Raw genomic sequence first — 14,942 nt, forward strand, 5'->3', positions numbered from 1 at the left:
ACCCAGTCTTCTGAATATTTGGCACATAGAAGTCTGTCGGATACCTCTAACAGAGACAATTTTATTAAACTGAATTTATTTTTGTTCAATGATGTAGGACTCAGAGTTGGATTTGGCACAGAAAGTAGTACTGGTTGCTCCCTAGTTGACCATGGCTACATCGTTTTCTTTTGTATATTTTAAAGAGTAAGATACAGATTTTGGACACATAGCCATATTTCCTGCTTATCAATGATGCTGTTGATTTCTTTCTCAGCACAATCCATGCAGTTCTTCATACTGGATGCCTGTAGCTACAACTAGCTAGCCACAAAACTAATCTCAACTTCAGTCTATAGATGGGTTTCTTCCGTGTTCGAGCCAATCAGCAATGCCCCCTACCTGCATTGGGCTCTATGGAGAAACCATGACACTCCCCTGACTAAAAGTATAATGGAGCTCTATGGAGAAACCATGGCACTCCCCTGACTAAAAGTATAATTGAGCTCTATGGAGAAACCATGGCACTCCCCTGTCTAAAAGTATAATGGAGCTCTATGGAGAAACTATGGCACTCCCCTGACTAAAAGTATAATGGAGCTCTATGGAGAAACTATGGCACTCCCCTGACTAAAAGTATAATGGAGCTCTATGGAGAAACCATGGCACTCCCCTGACTAAAAGTATAATGCAGCTATATGGAGAAACCATGGCACTCCCCTGACTAAAAGTATAATGCAGCTCTATGGAGAAACCATGGCACTCCCCTGACTAAAAGTATAATGGAGCTCTACGGAGAAACCATGGCACTCCCCTGACTAAAAGTATAATGGAGCTCTATGGAGAAACTATGGCACTCCCCTGACTAAAAGTATAATGGAGCTCTATGGAGAAACTATCGCACTCCCCTGACTAAAAGTATAATGGAGCTATATGGAGAAACCATGGCACTCCCCTGACTAAAAGTATAATGGAGCTCTATGGAGAAACCATGGCACTCCCGACTAAAAGTATAATGGAGCTCTATGGAGAAACTATGGCACTCCCCTGACTAAAAGTATAATGCAGCTATATGGAGAAACTATGGCACTCCCCTGACTAAAAGTATAATGCAGCTATATGGAGAAATTATGGCACTCCCCTGACTAAAAGTATAATGGAGCTCAAATCAAAGATCAAATATTGTCAATTCTGTTTTTAAGCATTACATCACGCGCAGGAGTGATTTGTGAACAATAAACCATGCCTAGGGGTGGTCGTTAGGCCCGAGGCGCAGCCGACCCCCCTAGGCATGGTTTATTGTTCACAAATCACGACTGCAAGTGGTGTAATGCTTTTATACAACTGCCACATTCATCCAACCTTATTGTTATACAATAAACACACATTAATCGAAGATTTATTGAAAAAACCATCCGCCAGAAAAAGTAGTTCCCACAACAACAAAAAAGACAATTTGCCTCCATGTGGAAGCAGCTCGGAAGTGCATCCAACCAACTAACACATCCAACTGTGTGTTATTGGAATGATTGAGAGAAGTTGCCTCATGTGGAAGCAGCTCGGAAGTGCATCCAACCAACTAACACATCCAACTGTGTGTTATTGGAATGATTGAGAGAAGTTGCCTCATGTGGAAGCAGCTCGGAAGTGCATCCAACGGATCCAACAAACTAACACATCCAACTGTGTGTTATTGGAATGATTGATTGAACATTTTATTACCAGATGCAGAATGGGTACAATACAGTACGGCTAAATACACACAATTGTTAAGGGTATGCAGACCTACTTTCTATAGAACTTCATTCTTAGATGCTTCTATAGAAAGTAGGTAAAACAAATTAAAAAGTTTTCTTTGCCCTATAGGGAAAAAAACGTTTTCTTCGCCCTATTTTTTTATAAATTTTTTTAAACCTACTTTAGAGGGCCTAAACTTAACCAGTTGGAAACCAGGCGTACAGTAATAAAATTAGCAATCAACCAATCAATCAATTCAATAGACCATGCTCACTTAACTCTTTCCGTGCCACTCACGAGATATCTCGTGTTTTTTTATAGGTGGTTGAAAGCCACTCACGAGATTTCTCTGAATTTTTTTTTTTATTTATTTTTAGCGATCTGAAATCATATTGCATCACCCGAGCCTACCCGAGTATAGCCGAGCGGCGCCGGCGATCATTGTGGAAAAAAGCGCCCCCTGTCGTCTCCCAGATGACATAAGTGATTTTGGAATGGACTCAATGAAAATGAATGGGGAAAAAAATCCGGTACTCCACATTTTCCAGTCCACTGATCCAGCCGGGGTTACCAGAGTTCATTCTGGATCCTCAGATCCCCGCGGATCATGGAGTTCTACTGTATCGCGTTGGATCCATACACGTATAGATTTTTTCGAATGGTGATCAGGAATTGGAATATACCAGTTGGATACCATCTGATGTCAGGTAAGGACTCTATGTTATCAGTGTTAGGATAATCAGAGTAAGTTTGATGAAGTTATAAGCTGTTTTGTGAAATGTCTTCTTTCGGTTTCACTGTAAAAGTCCGCGAGGAAATCAACGGGCGATTATCCGTGCGCGGCTCGAATGTGCTTGCGTGCACGTATAATATTGATCATCTAGCGTTTATTTGAAAACTATTCATAAAAAGGCTGACGAGTATCAACATTGTGGAATATTCCAGTAAAAGACGATTTTCATAGAATGCTCCACAATGGGCTGTTTTTTATCTGAAACGGGTGCTTTTCTAAATGCTCTGAAACGGAAACGACGCGATAAAAAAACAATCTGCCTTGACAGCACTGACTGGAAAATAGTCTTTGATAATGCGATGGGCAGATTAGACACATAGCCATAATTTAAAACATAGATTAGGCGATATTAACGTTAACATTGGCGCCGATGGTGGCATTCAGCCGGTAAAAAGGAAAACCCGGCGTGGCGCTCAAAGTGTTAAAACAGCGCAGCACTCAGCTGCTTCTCTCTGTCTGACTCTCCCCCGCCGTTGCAGACAGGAGTGTGTGTGTGTGTGTGTGTGTGTGTGTGTGTGTGTGTGTGTCTGTGTCTGTGTCTGTGTCTGTGTCTGTGTGTGTGTGTGTGTGTGTGTGTGTGTGTGTGTGTGTGTGTGTGTGCTATTTAGCTACAAGGTTTGACCTGCCTGTTCTCTTGTGTATATGTTATCTTGCTGTTGACAGTGTGTCTTTCTGTCTGTCTGTCTGTCTGTCTGTCTGTCTGTCTGTCTGTCTGTCTGTCTGTCTGTCTGTCTGTCTGTCTGTCTGTCTGTCTGTCTGTCTGTCTGTCTGTCTGTCTGTCTGTGTGTGTGTGTGCGTGTGTATGTCAGGACATGAAATTACCATTTTGCCCATGCATTCCAATATTTGAATTGCATTCAAATTAAAGACTTTAAAAAAAAAAGACTTGAATACCAAACTCCCAGTAGTATGTAAATACATTTATTTAAAAACATTGTGAGGTGGCCTGGAAGTGCATCAATGGTTATTGTACCTTTTTTCGTGATTTTGGAAAAGAAATGCCTTTAATAAAAGCCCAGATAGCACAAATGAATGGAAGAGAATACGGACCAGCTTGCCTAGCTGTTAGCCAAAAACACTTCTCCCAGAGTTTTTTTTTTATCCACTTTTTCTCCCATTTTTCTATATTTTTCTCCCATCCCAATTTCGTATCATCCAATTCAACCCTCCCCTGTCACGAACGCTGTTTCTTGCCTCCCACAAGCCGGCTGCAATGTGGACTAAGTCATACATAGCACAAGTCCCCTCCGGTACTTGAGGTAACAGCAGTCGCATCTTTTCACCTGCGCAGCTCGATCTCTCAGTGGCGAGGACTAACGTGTGGGAGGCTCACGCTGCCCCCGACACTTCCTGATTCTACTGCGCAGGCGCACCAACCGACCTGTAGGAGTCGCTGTCCACAACGCCCGATCCCCACCCATCAGTTTCCCACCCCCTAATACGGCCAATGTGTATTAGTATGAACGACCAGCTAAACTGAAAGCAATGTGGAGCGCTGGGCTCGAACAGGCGAGCCCAGCGCCTCTGCATTCGTGGCGAGCGCCTTGCCCACTACGCCACGTAGCCGCCCACTTCTCCCAGAGTTTTAAGCTAAGCTAGCTGGTCTGTATTCTCTTCCATTAATTTGTGCTATCTGGGCTTTTATTAAAGGCATTTCTTTCCGAAATCACAGATATTCAAATCTGTTTCCATTCATTTGTGTTAAGCTAGGCTATCTTGCAGCCGGATAGCTTTCTACTGGATGTACAGAGAGGAAATTGGTATCTCTCTTCTTGTCTGACTCTGGAGAAGACGGTAAGCAGCATTTCCCATAATGTTGGCATGTTCCCATGTTCCAAAATCCCAGCACGAAAGCCTGCCAGGTGAGAACAACCATGTTGGGATTAAAATGGTTTTGCATTTCAAGCTAACCTGTTTTATTTAGTTTTAGTTTTTTTATATACAGTATATGGCAAAACCCTGTTAATCTGATACCGTTTCTGGAGCAGCTTCCGCATGACTGTTAATGCAGCCAATCAGGAGGCATTACCCAGTCTTCTGAATATTTGGCACATAGAAGTCTGTCGGATACCTCTAACAGAGACAATTTTATTAAACTGAATTTATTTTTGTTCAATGATGTAGGACTCAGAGTTGGATTTGGCACAGAAAGTAGTACTGGTTGCTCTTCTTCTTCTTTCGTGTAACGTCAGAGGTCCAACTCCGTATCTTGTAGCCATGCCCTTAACTCTGGTCCCACATCAAAGAGGCTGGCTTCCGAGGGTGGTTTGTATAGGGGGCAGATGGTCAGGATGTGGTCAACAGTCTGCTCAGGGTCTCCACACTCACATGCAGCGCTGTCTGCCAGGCCCCACTTCTTTAATGATGCTTTAAAGCGACCAACCCCAGATCTTAAACGGTTCAGCAGAACCCATTGCCGGCGTGGAAGATCGTCTCCTGTGGCGCCATCTCCTGGATCCCAGATGTGGTGGTGGATACGGGTTGGCCCAGCACTCTCCCACTCTCTCTTCCAGGCTGCCGCCAGCCATCCATTTCTGGATAGGTCCTCAGTGGTGGAACGGAGCATCTCTTGTGCCACCTTGTTGTAGGGGTGGCGGGACTTGAGTCTGCTCATAGGTGCTGTTGTTGTTGTGGTGTTGTGTAGGATGTGCCAGTCATGCTTCACTGCCTTCCTTGCTAGGGCGAGAGTGGCAGCCTCTCGTCGTAGGCCAGCTGGTGCGATTCCTGCAAGGACTGGCAGCAGGAAGACGGGTGTAGCCTTCAGGCATCCAGTGATGATCCGGAGGGCGTTGTTAGTAGCCGCATCAACTTTTTTAACGTGCAGGCTTCTGCTCCAGACTGGGGCACAGTACTCTGCTGCCGAGAAGACCAGGGCTTGGGTGGATATCCGAAGGGTCTTGGCAGTGGCTCCCCAGGTTGTACCTGCGAGGCGTCGGATCAGCGCAACCCTTGATGTTGTCTTTGCCCTGACATCTTCGAGGTGTTGTTTGAAGGACAGTGTCCGATCCAGACGCACGCCAAGGTATTTAGGGGCTTGCTGGGACTCCAGACGCTTGTGGTCAGCATATACCTCCAGTTCCCTCTTGGCATCTCTGTTGCAGAGATGGTATGCTGCTGAAACGGTCTTGCTGGTGCTGAGCTGTAGGCGCCACTTTTGTAGATAGGCTACTAGGATGTCCATGTCTTGGTTAAGACAAAAAATGGTTTTGCATTTCAAGCTAACCTGTTTTATTTAGTTTTAGTTTTTTTATATACAGTATATGGCAAAACCCTGTTAATCTGATACCGTTTCTGGAGCAGCTTCCGCATGACTGTTAATGCAGCCAATCAGGAGGCATTACCCAGTCTTCTGAATATTTGGCACATAGAAGTCTGTCGGATACCTCTAACAGAGACAATTTTATTAAACTGAATTTATTTTTGTTCAATGATGTAGGACTCAGAGTTGGATTTGGCACAGAAAGTAGTACTGGTTGCTCCCTAGTTGACCATGGCTACATCGTTTTCTTTTGTATATTTTAAAGAGTAAGATACAGATTTTGGACACATAGCCATATTTCCTGCTTATCAATGATGCTGTTGATTTCTTTCTCAGCACAATCCATGCAGTTCTTCATACTGGATGCCTGTAGCTACAACTAGCTAGCCACAAAACTAATCTCAACTTCAGTCTATAGATGGGTTTCTTCCGTGTTCGAGCCAATCAGCAATGCCCCCTACCTGCATTGGGCTCTATGGAGAAACCATGACACTCCCCTGACTAAAAGTATAATGGAGCTCTATGGAGAAACCATGGCACTCCCCTGACTAAAAGTATAATTGAGCTCTATGGAGAAACCATGGCACTCCCCTGTCTAAAAGTATAATGGAGCTCTATGGAGAAACTATGGCACTCCCCTGACTAAAAGTATAATGGAGCTCTATGGAGAAACTATGGCACTCCCCTGACTAAAAGTATAATGGAGCTCTATGGAGAAACCATGGCACTCCCCTGACTAAAAGTATAATGCAGCTATATGGAGAAACCATGGCACTCCCCTGACTAAAAGTATAATGCAGCTCTATGGAGAAACCATGGCACTCCCCTGACTAAAAGTATAATGGAGCTCTACGGAGAAACCATGGCACTCCCCTGACTAAAAGTATAATGGAGCTCTATGGAGAAACTATGGCACTCCCCTGACTAAAAGTATAATGGAGCTCTATGGAGAAACTATCGCACTCCCCTGACTAAAAGTATAATGGAGCTATATGGAGAAACCATGGCACTCCCCTGACTAAAAGTATAATGGAGCTCTATGGAGAAACCATGGCACTCCCGACTAAAAGTATAATGGAGCTCTATGGAGAAACTATGGCACTCCCCTGACTAAAAGTATAATGCAGCTATATGGAGAAACTATGGCACTCCCCTGACTAAAAGTATAATGCAGCTATATGGAGAAATTATGGCACTCCCCTGACTAAAAGTATAATGGAGCTCAAATCAAAGATCAAATATTGTCAATTCTGTTTTTAAGCATTACATCACGCGCAGGAGTGATTTGTGAACAATAAACCATGCCTAGGGGTGGTCGTTAGGCCCGAGGCGCAGCCGACCCCCCTAGGCATGGTTTATTGTTCACAAATCACGACTGCAAGTGGTGTAATGCTTTTATACAACTGCCACATTCATCCAACCTTATTGTTATACAATAAACACACATTAATCGAAGATTTATTGAAAAAACCATCCGCCAGAAAAAGTAGTTCCCACAACAACAAAAAAGACAATTTGCCTCCATGTGGAAGCAGCTCGGAAGTGCATCCAACCAACTAACACATCCAACTGTGTGTTATTGGAATGATTGAGAGAAGTTGCCTCATGTGGAAGCAGCTCGGAAGTGCATCCAACCAACTAACACATCCAACTGTGTGTTATTGGAATGATTGAGAGAAGTTGCCTCATGTGGAAGCAGCTCGGAAGTGCATCCAACGGATCCAACAAACTAACACATCCAACTGTGTGTTATTGGAATGATTGATTGAACATTTTATTACCAGATGCAGAATGGGTACAATACAGTACGGCTAAATACACACAATTGTTAAGGGTATGCAGACCTACTTTCTATAGAACTTCATTCTTAGATGCTTCTATAGAAAGTAGGTAAAACAAATTAAAAAGTTTTCTTTGCCCTATAGGGAAAAAAACGTTTTCTTCGCCCTATTTTTTTATAAATTTTTTTAAACCTACTTTAGAGGGCCTAAACTTAACCAGTTGGAAACCAGGCGTACAGTAATAAAATTAGCAATCAACCAATCAATCAATTCAATAGACCATGCTCACTTAACTCTTTCCGTGCCACTCACGAGATATCTCGTGTTTTTTTATAGGTGGTTGAAAGCCACTCACGAGATTTCTCTGAATTTTTTTTTTTATTTATTTTTAGCGATCTGAAATCATATTGCATCACCCGAGCCTACCCGAGTATAGCCGAGCGGCGCCGGCGATCATTGTGGAAAAAAGCGCCCCCTGTCGTCTCCCAGATGACATAAGTGATTTTGGAATGGACTCAATGAAAATGAATGAAAAACACTGCCAGCGTCGGACAGTGTGAGAGTGAGCGCTGCAGTCAGGGGGAAGGAAGAAGAAATTTAAAATAAAATTGCAAATAATCAATCAATCAAACCGCGATTTTTCTTTTGTTCTACAATGACTCATGACCCATCAATTACATCATCCAACATTGTTTAAAGGACTAAGACATTTGCCGTGACATAATCGCTTTATATTTAGTCGTTATGACGCTATCAACATATCCATTTGTTAAAGATTATTGTCCGCCATCTTGTTTTTCCCAACGGAGTGATCCTGGCGGAGTGATGTGATTCGGTTGTGGGCGGGTCCTGGGACCAGGAGCGTGGATTGAGCCCTATACATACGTGTAAATGGCTGTTTCAGCCAATCAGAATCGAGAAATTTGCATGCCGTTGTATAATTACCTACATACACCTACACACTCACACACACACGGTCCTTACGTTGACTCCAAAGTCCACAGAAGTGGAGCTCCATATTGCTCCGATGCTGGAGGCTGCTAACATGGCTTCTACAGCATGAATACCATTAGGTAGGTAACCTGGAGAGAGAGATACACAAAGAGAGAGAGAGAGAGAGAGGGAGAAGGAGAAAGAGAGAGGGAGAGGGAGAAAGAGAGGGAGTGGTCAATATCACACAGGGCAGTCAGAATATATTTCATTTGCTAATAAGCCCAGTGGAGACGATAAATGTAATCTCTTAACGACTGATCTATAAAGGTGAACACAAGGTCCTCAATGACATCATGGCAATTCACATCAGAGAGAGAGAGAGAGAGAGAGAGAGAGAGAGAGAGAGAGAGAGAGAGAGAGAGAGAGAGAGAGAGAGAGAGAGAGAGAGAGAGAGAGAGAGAGGAGACAGCGACAGGAAACAACTGAAGCGATAGAGTGGAATGATAGAGAGAGATGGTATCATGAGGTCACAGCAGTAAACTATAGAGGAGATGGCCGCCAGCTTCGCCCTTTTGTCCAATAGGTGAAGCAAGACGCTGAGGTCAGTATGAGATATAATGAAGGTTATGAATTATACCCCTAGTTAAATGAATACTCCATTATATGAATACTCCACTCCACGTGTCCCTAGTTTCATTTCTCGAGAAAGTACCACACCTGCTTATAAGCCAAGCAGAAAGGGCGTGGTTCTGGTCAGTGATAGATGACTACAACACCTATAAGCCAAGCAGAAAGGGCGTGGTTCTCGTCAGTGATAGATGACTACAACACCTATATGCAAAGCAGAAAGGGCGTGGTTCTGGTCAGTGATAGATGACTACAACACCTATAAGCCAAGCAGAAAGGGCGTGGTTCTGGTCAGTGATCAGAGTTTTTTATAAGCTGTAACTGTAGTTGTCATACTGTAGTTATTACACTGTAGTTATTATAGACTGTAGGCTGGAGGCTTTAGTCTGTAATTATCACAGGCTAGATAGATAGATAGATAGATAGATAGATAGATAGATAGATAGATAGATAGATAGATAGATAGATAGATAGATAGATAGATAGATAGATAGATAGATAGATAGATAGATAGATAGATAGATAGATAGATAGAGATACATAAATATCAGTTTATTTGAGGGGAAATTGTGTATGAAATAAAATGTGTCAGTCCCTATCCTCCTGTAGCACTCTAGTGTACACTCACTCTAGTGTACACTCACTCTAGTGTACACTCACTCTAGTCTACACTCACTCTAGTGTACACTCACTCTAGTCTAGTGTGTTGCAGCACTTGGAGACAAAGCTCCAGTAGCCTCATGCCATGAAAACAGCAATAAACCAACATAAACCAGTGAATGTGGGAGAGGTAGTCTAGTGCTTTACTGGGACCATATAAACCCAACCCAGCTATACACGCAGTATTTCATGGAAGTGACTAAGTGGTTTATCAGCCTAGCGAGCTGGACGTCCCTTGTGTCAATATGACACCAAGAAGGATTTCATCTACAGAGTACCTTCCCATTTCTGCTGATCCAAATCCATGACTGTTGCTGTGATGATGCCATTATCTTATTAGGGGTGGGGGGGGGAAATAGATACAGCAATATATCGCAATATTTTGCGGGCTGATATTATACATGATACAGTGACACCAAGTATCAATATTTATCATTTAAAAAATATATATTGGGGGTGAGCATAGATTGTGGGTAGTAGGGTTAGTTAGGGCTGGGCGATATGGAAAAAAATCATATCGCGATAACGATATGATAATGTTATCATATTTCTCGATATCGATAATTATCGAATTGTTATAAGTATAAAAAAAAATTATTTTTAACAACAGGTGTATGTTTATTTTGCAGCAATTCTTTGTCATTGCCGCCATCTTTAGTGTTACATCCCCTCACACTCCAGTTCTCAGGCTGCAGCTGGTTTAAAAGCGAAAGTAAACTGGCTTCTCTGCTGGCTGTGGCTCCAGGGGAGTTGAACAGTTCTAGCTCTGCTAGTTTATTTTCGATCTTTTGCCGCTTTTTTGGTGGACTGGAGTCTAGTTCTGCTAGCACACATAGCCTACTGTGTACAGACGGTTTCAAACTGTATTTTAAATTAGAAAGCAAACAAAATAAATGGACAAGAGAAAAATAAATCTCAATTTGGTCAGTATTGTCATTTGGACAAGCAAAGCCATTACTTTAAGTTGCAGGCAAGAAAGACAAGTCTGTCCACCGCCTCTGGTTTTAAAACTGCCCTGTTGCAGGTCAAACTTTTTTTTTTTTTTTTTTTTTTCGATATTCGATATCGATTATTAAAATATATCGCGATATTTATCGTTATCGTTATATCGCCCAGCCCTAGGGTTAGTAGCTTCTGTCTGATTGTGTAGGTATGGTACTGAGGGTAGTAGGGTTAGTAGCTTCTGTCTGATTGTGTAGGTACTGAGGGTAGTAGGGTTAATAGCTTCTGTCTGATTGTGTAGGTACTGAGGGTAGTAGGGTTAGTAGCTTCTGTGTGATTGTGTAGGTACTGAGGGTAGTAGGGTTAGTAGCTTCTGTCTGATTGTGTAGGTACTGAGGGTAGTAGGGTAGTAGGGTTAATCAAACCCCCCCCTCTTAAAAAACAAAAACCTGTGTTTAACCTGGCCATCTATAAAACATCATGCTAAAACTGTGAAACAAATGTCCTACTCCCCTAAAGAAAGAAATACATAGCAAACACGACTCAGTTATGCAATAGTGCTGCTGCTTTTTATTTTGTTAAAATCTTTTAGTTAATAAGACTACAAAATGACTACAACGAAGTGCATCGGATACCTACCTTAACGTTAAATGTTCAACAACGGAACAGATTGTTGCTAATTAAACACTTCATGGAAACGGAGTAATGTTAACGCTATGTCGAGTTCATACGTGTAGTGTAGTATGAACTCGGCGAGTCGGCATAACGTTAACGTTAGTCAGTTTCAGTGTTGCTGGATGGTACACTCTATTAGCTCCGTAGCTAACGTAGCTAGCCACGTTAACGTTAAATGTTCAACAACAGAACAGATTGCTGCTAATTAAACACTTCATGGAAACGGATTAATGTTATCGCTATGTCGAGTTCATAAGTGTAGTGTAGTATGAACTCGGCGAGTCGGCATAACGTTAACGTTGTTGCTGGATGGTAAACTATTAGCTCCGTAGCTAGCCACGTTAACGTTAAATGTTCAACAACAGATTGCTGCTAATTAAACACTTCATGAAAACGGAGTAACGTTAACGCTATGTCGAGTTCATACGTGTAGTGTAGTATGAACTCGGCATAACGTTAGCGTTAGAGTGTACCATCCAGCAACACTGAAACTGACTATTAGCTCCGTAGCTAACGTAGCTAGCCACGGACAGGCACCTCCAGTCCCTACCCGTGTATGTGTGAGTGTGAGCGGCTCGCGACAAGTGTGTGTAATGGCTTGCTGCGGCTCGCTTCTCGTGCAGAGACAGAGAGAGGAGAGATAGTTTGCAACGTTTAAATTCCTGGAAAAAAAAACTCATAATAATAATACTTTCTCGAGTATCGATAGCAGTACCGATAACGTCGGAGCTTATTAATACTCAGTTTTTTTCTAATTCAGTACCGGTTCCCGTTTAGAACCGGGGTCCGGGGGGCATCCCTAGGTACTACAGGGCGTGGTATGTACTACAGGGCGTGGTAGGTAATACAGGGCGTGGTAGGTACTACAGGGCGTGGTAGGTCCAGTCCCTGCTTGGTCCCATGTCGCCCTGCTGTCAGGCCAGTGTTGTTCCCCGTTACAGGCTCACTGGCTGTGGCCTAAATGGATAAGTAGATTACAGCGTCACTAACACTTGACATGTAATGTGATTGACTGTAAGAGTCAAATTAAACCAGCCAGGCAGTGAACCGCCTCACCAGTGGGGCAGATGGTACTTATTAGAGGGGCTACTACCTGGACCCTGCAAAGGCATCTTGATAATAGTTACCTAAATTAAGGCTTAAAGGGTTAACCTTCTGTAGTGTGGTAGTGAAAGGGTTAACCGTCTGTAGTGTGGTAGTGAAAGGGTTAAGAGTCCATTTGTTTACTATTACTTAGGGCTGGGCGATATAACGATAACGATAAATATCGCTATCGAATATCGAAATTAAAAAAATCGAAAAATCGTTTTTTTTTTCTTTTTTTTTTTGTGTGACCTGCAACAAGGCAGTTTTAAAACCAGAGACAGTGGACAGACTTGTCTTTCTTGCCTGCAACTTAAAGTAATGGCTTTGCTTGTCCAAATGACAATACTGACCAAATTGAGATTTATTTTTCTCTTGTCCATTTATTTCTAAGTTCCAAGTTTCTTTAATAGTTGTCATACAGAAGTACAGAATACTTTTATACAAAATGCTTCTTACTGTTACTGTTACGCTTTTGTTTGCTTTCTGATTTAAAATACAGTTTGAAACCGTCTGTACACAGTAGGCTATGTGTGCTAGCAGAACTAGACTCCAGTCACGAGTCATGGTGCGGTGGTTTGTCCACCAAAAAAGCGCCAAAAGATCGAAAATAAACTAGCAGAGCCAGAACTGTTCAACTCCCCTGGAGCCACAGCCAGCAGAGAAGCCAGTTTACTTTCGCTTTTAAACCAGCTGCAGCCTGAGAACTGGAGTGTGAGGGGATGTAACACTTTTTTTTTTTTTTTTTTTTTTTTTTTTAATACTTATAACAATTCGATAATTATCGATATAGAGAAATATGATAACATTATCATATCGTTATCGCGATATGATTTTTTTCCATATCGCCCAGCCCTACTATTACTGTTATGCTGCTCATTAGATTGCCAGTCGACGGTTCAGATACACAAGTCAAATAAATAAATTAAATCAAATAAATTAGTCTCGTTTTACTCTGTGTAGTGTTGTGGACACTGTATCCACAGAGTAGGGCTCTCGACCAATATTCTATGTTCAAATTGTAAAAAAATAAAAACATACATTTGACTGTGAAAATGTATATTTCGATTGTGGGGGGGGGGGGAACAGCCCCCGGCTGACTTCCTCTCGACAGACGTATACATATACATATACACATAAAAACACACACTACAACCAGTGTTTTACAGTTATACTAAAGTATCCAATGAGCAGCTGTTTTAATCCTGCAAACTGAACTGGACCCAAAACGAGGACCAAAACAAATGGCCACATCCTCCAGTAGTAATGAGATGGACATGATGGTAACTAAAGGGTTAATTTTATTTCCCCAGGCCAAGGCAACAGGGGCGGCTTGTTGTGGCGTCTAGCCTCAGCCTGGAAGGTCATCTGAGGTCTCAGACTGTCTGGGTGTGGTGTGGTGTGGTGTGGTGTGGTGTGGTGTGGTGTGTGTGTGTGTGTGTGTGTGTGTGTGTGTGTGTGTGTGTGTGTGTGTGTGTGTGTGTGTGTGTGTGTGTTCTCTATCAGTCACTGCAATGGAGGTGCCCTTGAGCAAGGTAATTCACATCCACTGTTACAGTTCAGTGGTTAGACTGGCAGATATACTAGCATGGCTCCTACTCACCAACTACTCTCTTGTCTTAGTCTATACTAGCATGGTTCCTACTAGGGATGCCCAGATCGATCGGCCAGCAATCGGTATCGGCCGATATTCAGTATAAATATGAGATCTGTGAATTCCGACAATGCTTTCTTTTCGCCGATCGTGAAAACCGATTGAAAAACATGATCCAATTCTTAGCGGAGTTCTCACTCGCTGACTTCTCTCTCAAGCACACAGAGCTGCAGCGCACTGCCCCTCCTCCTCCTCCTCCCCCTCCTCCCCTCCTCCTCCTCCTCCCCCTCCCAGACCCGTGTCAACAGAGGCTCCGGCAATAGTCTGCTCTAGTCTAGTGCATGGGACCTCTGTGAGCTAACGTTAGCTACGTAGCTATTGTTATTGTTTAAACTAAATGACCCAGTCAACTATTCACTTTTAGTTTAATACATGAGGCATTGTCTAACGGTATCTAGCCGGCTAGCTACTGATATCTCCTGATATCAACAAATGCTCCAGCAATAGTCTAGTAGTGCATGATACCTCCGTTAGCTAGGTAGCTCACGTTAGCTCACGTTAGCTCACGTTAGCTCACTGTTTAAACGAAATGTCCCAGTAAACTAAATAGTTCACTGAGGCGTTGTCTTAACGTTATCTAGCCGGCTAGCAGTAGCTACAGATAGCTCCTGATATCAATGTCTTATAACATTGATTCGATGCGTATTCGAGCCCCTGGCTTGCATCGCAGTCACGAAAGGGGCTAGCTGAGGGAGTAGGGTATATCTGCAGAGCCGCAGATATACCCTGCTGAGGGCATGCTGAATGTGATGATTTGACCAAAGCAGAGTATACACAGACAGTGGAGCTGTTTGCAGATAGCGAGCATTTTGACTTGTT

The 14,942-nt window shown here is 42.8% G+C and overlaps 1 protein-coding gene across 1 annotated transcript in view; it reads right to left on the minus strand.

The window, feature by feature from the left end:
• Positions 1-14,942, minus strand: part of aacs (acetoacetyl-CoA synthetase) — a 175,788-nt gene that overhangs the window by 116,283 nt on the left and 44,563 nt on the right. The window contains 1 exon segment of the mRNA XM_084338144.1: positions 8,534-8,631. Coding sequence (XP_084194270.1) covers positions 8,534-8,631 — 98 coding nt within the window.

This window comes from Notolepis coatsorum (genome assembly GCF_963971535.1).
Source record: "Notolepis coatsorum genome assembly, chromosome: 2".
NCBI classification, from domain to species: domain Eukaryota; kingdom Metazoa; phylum Chordata; class Actinopteri; order Aulopiformes; family Paralepididae; genus Notolepis; species Notolepis coatsorum.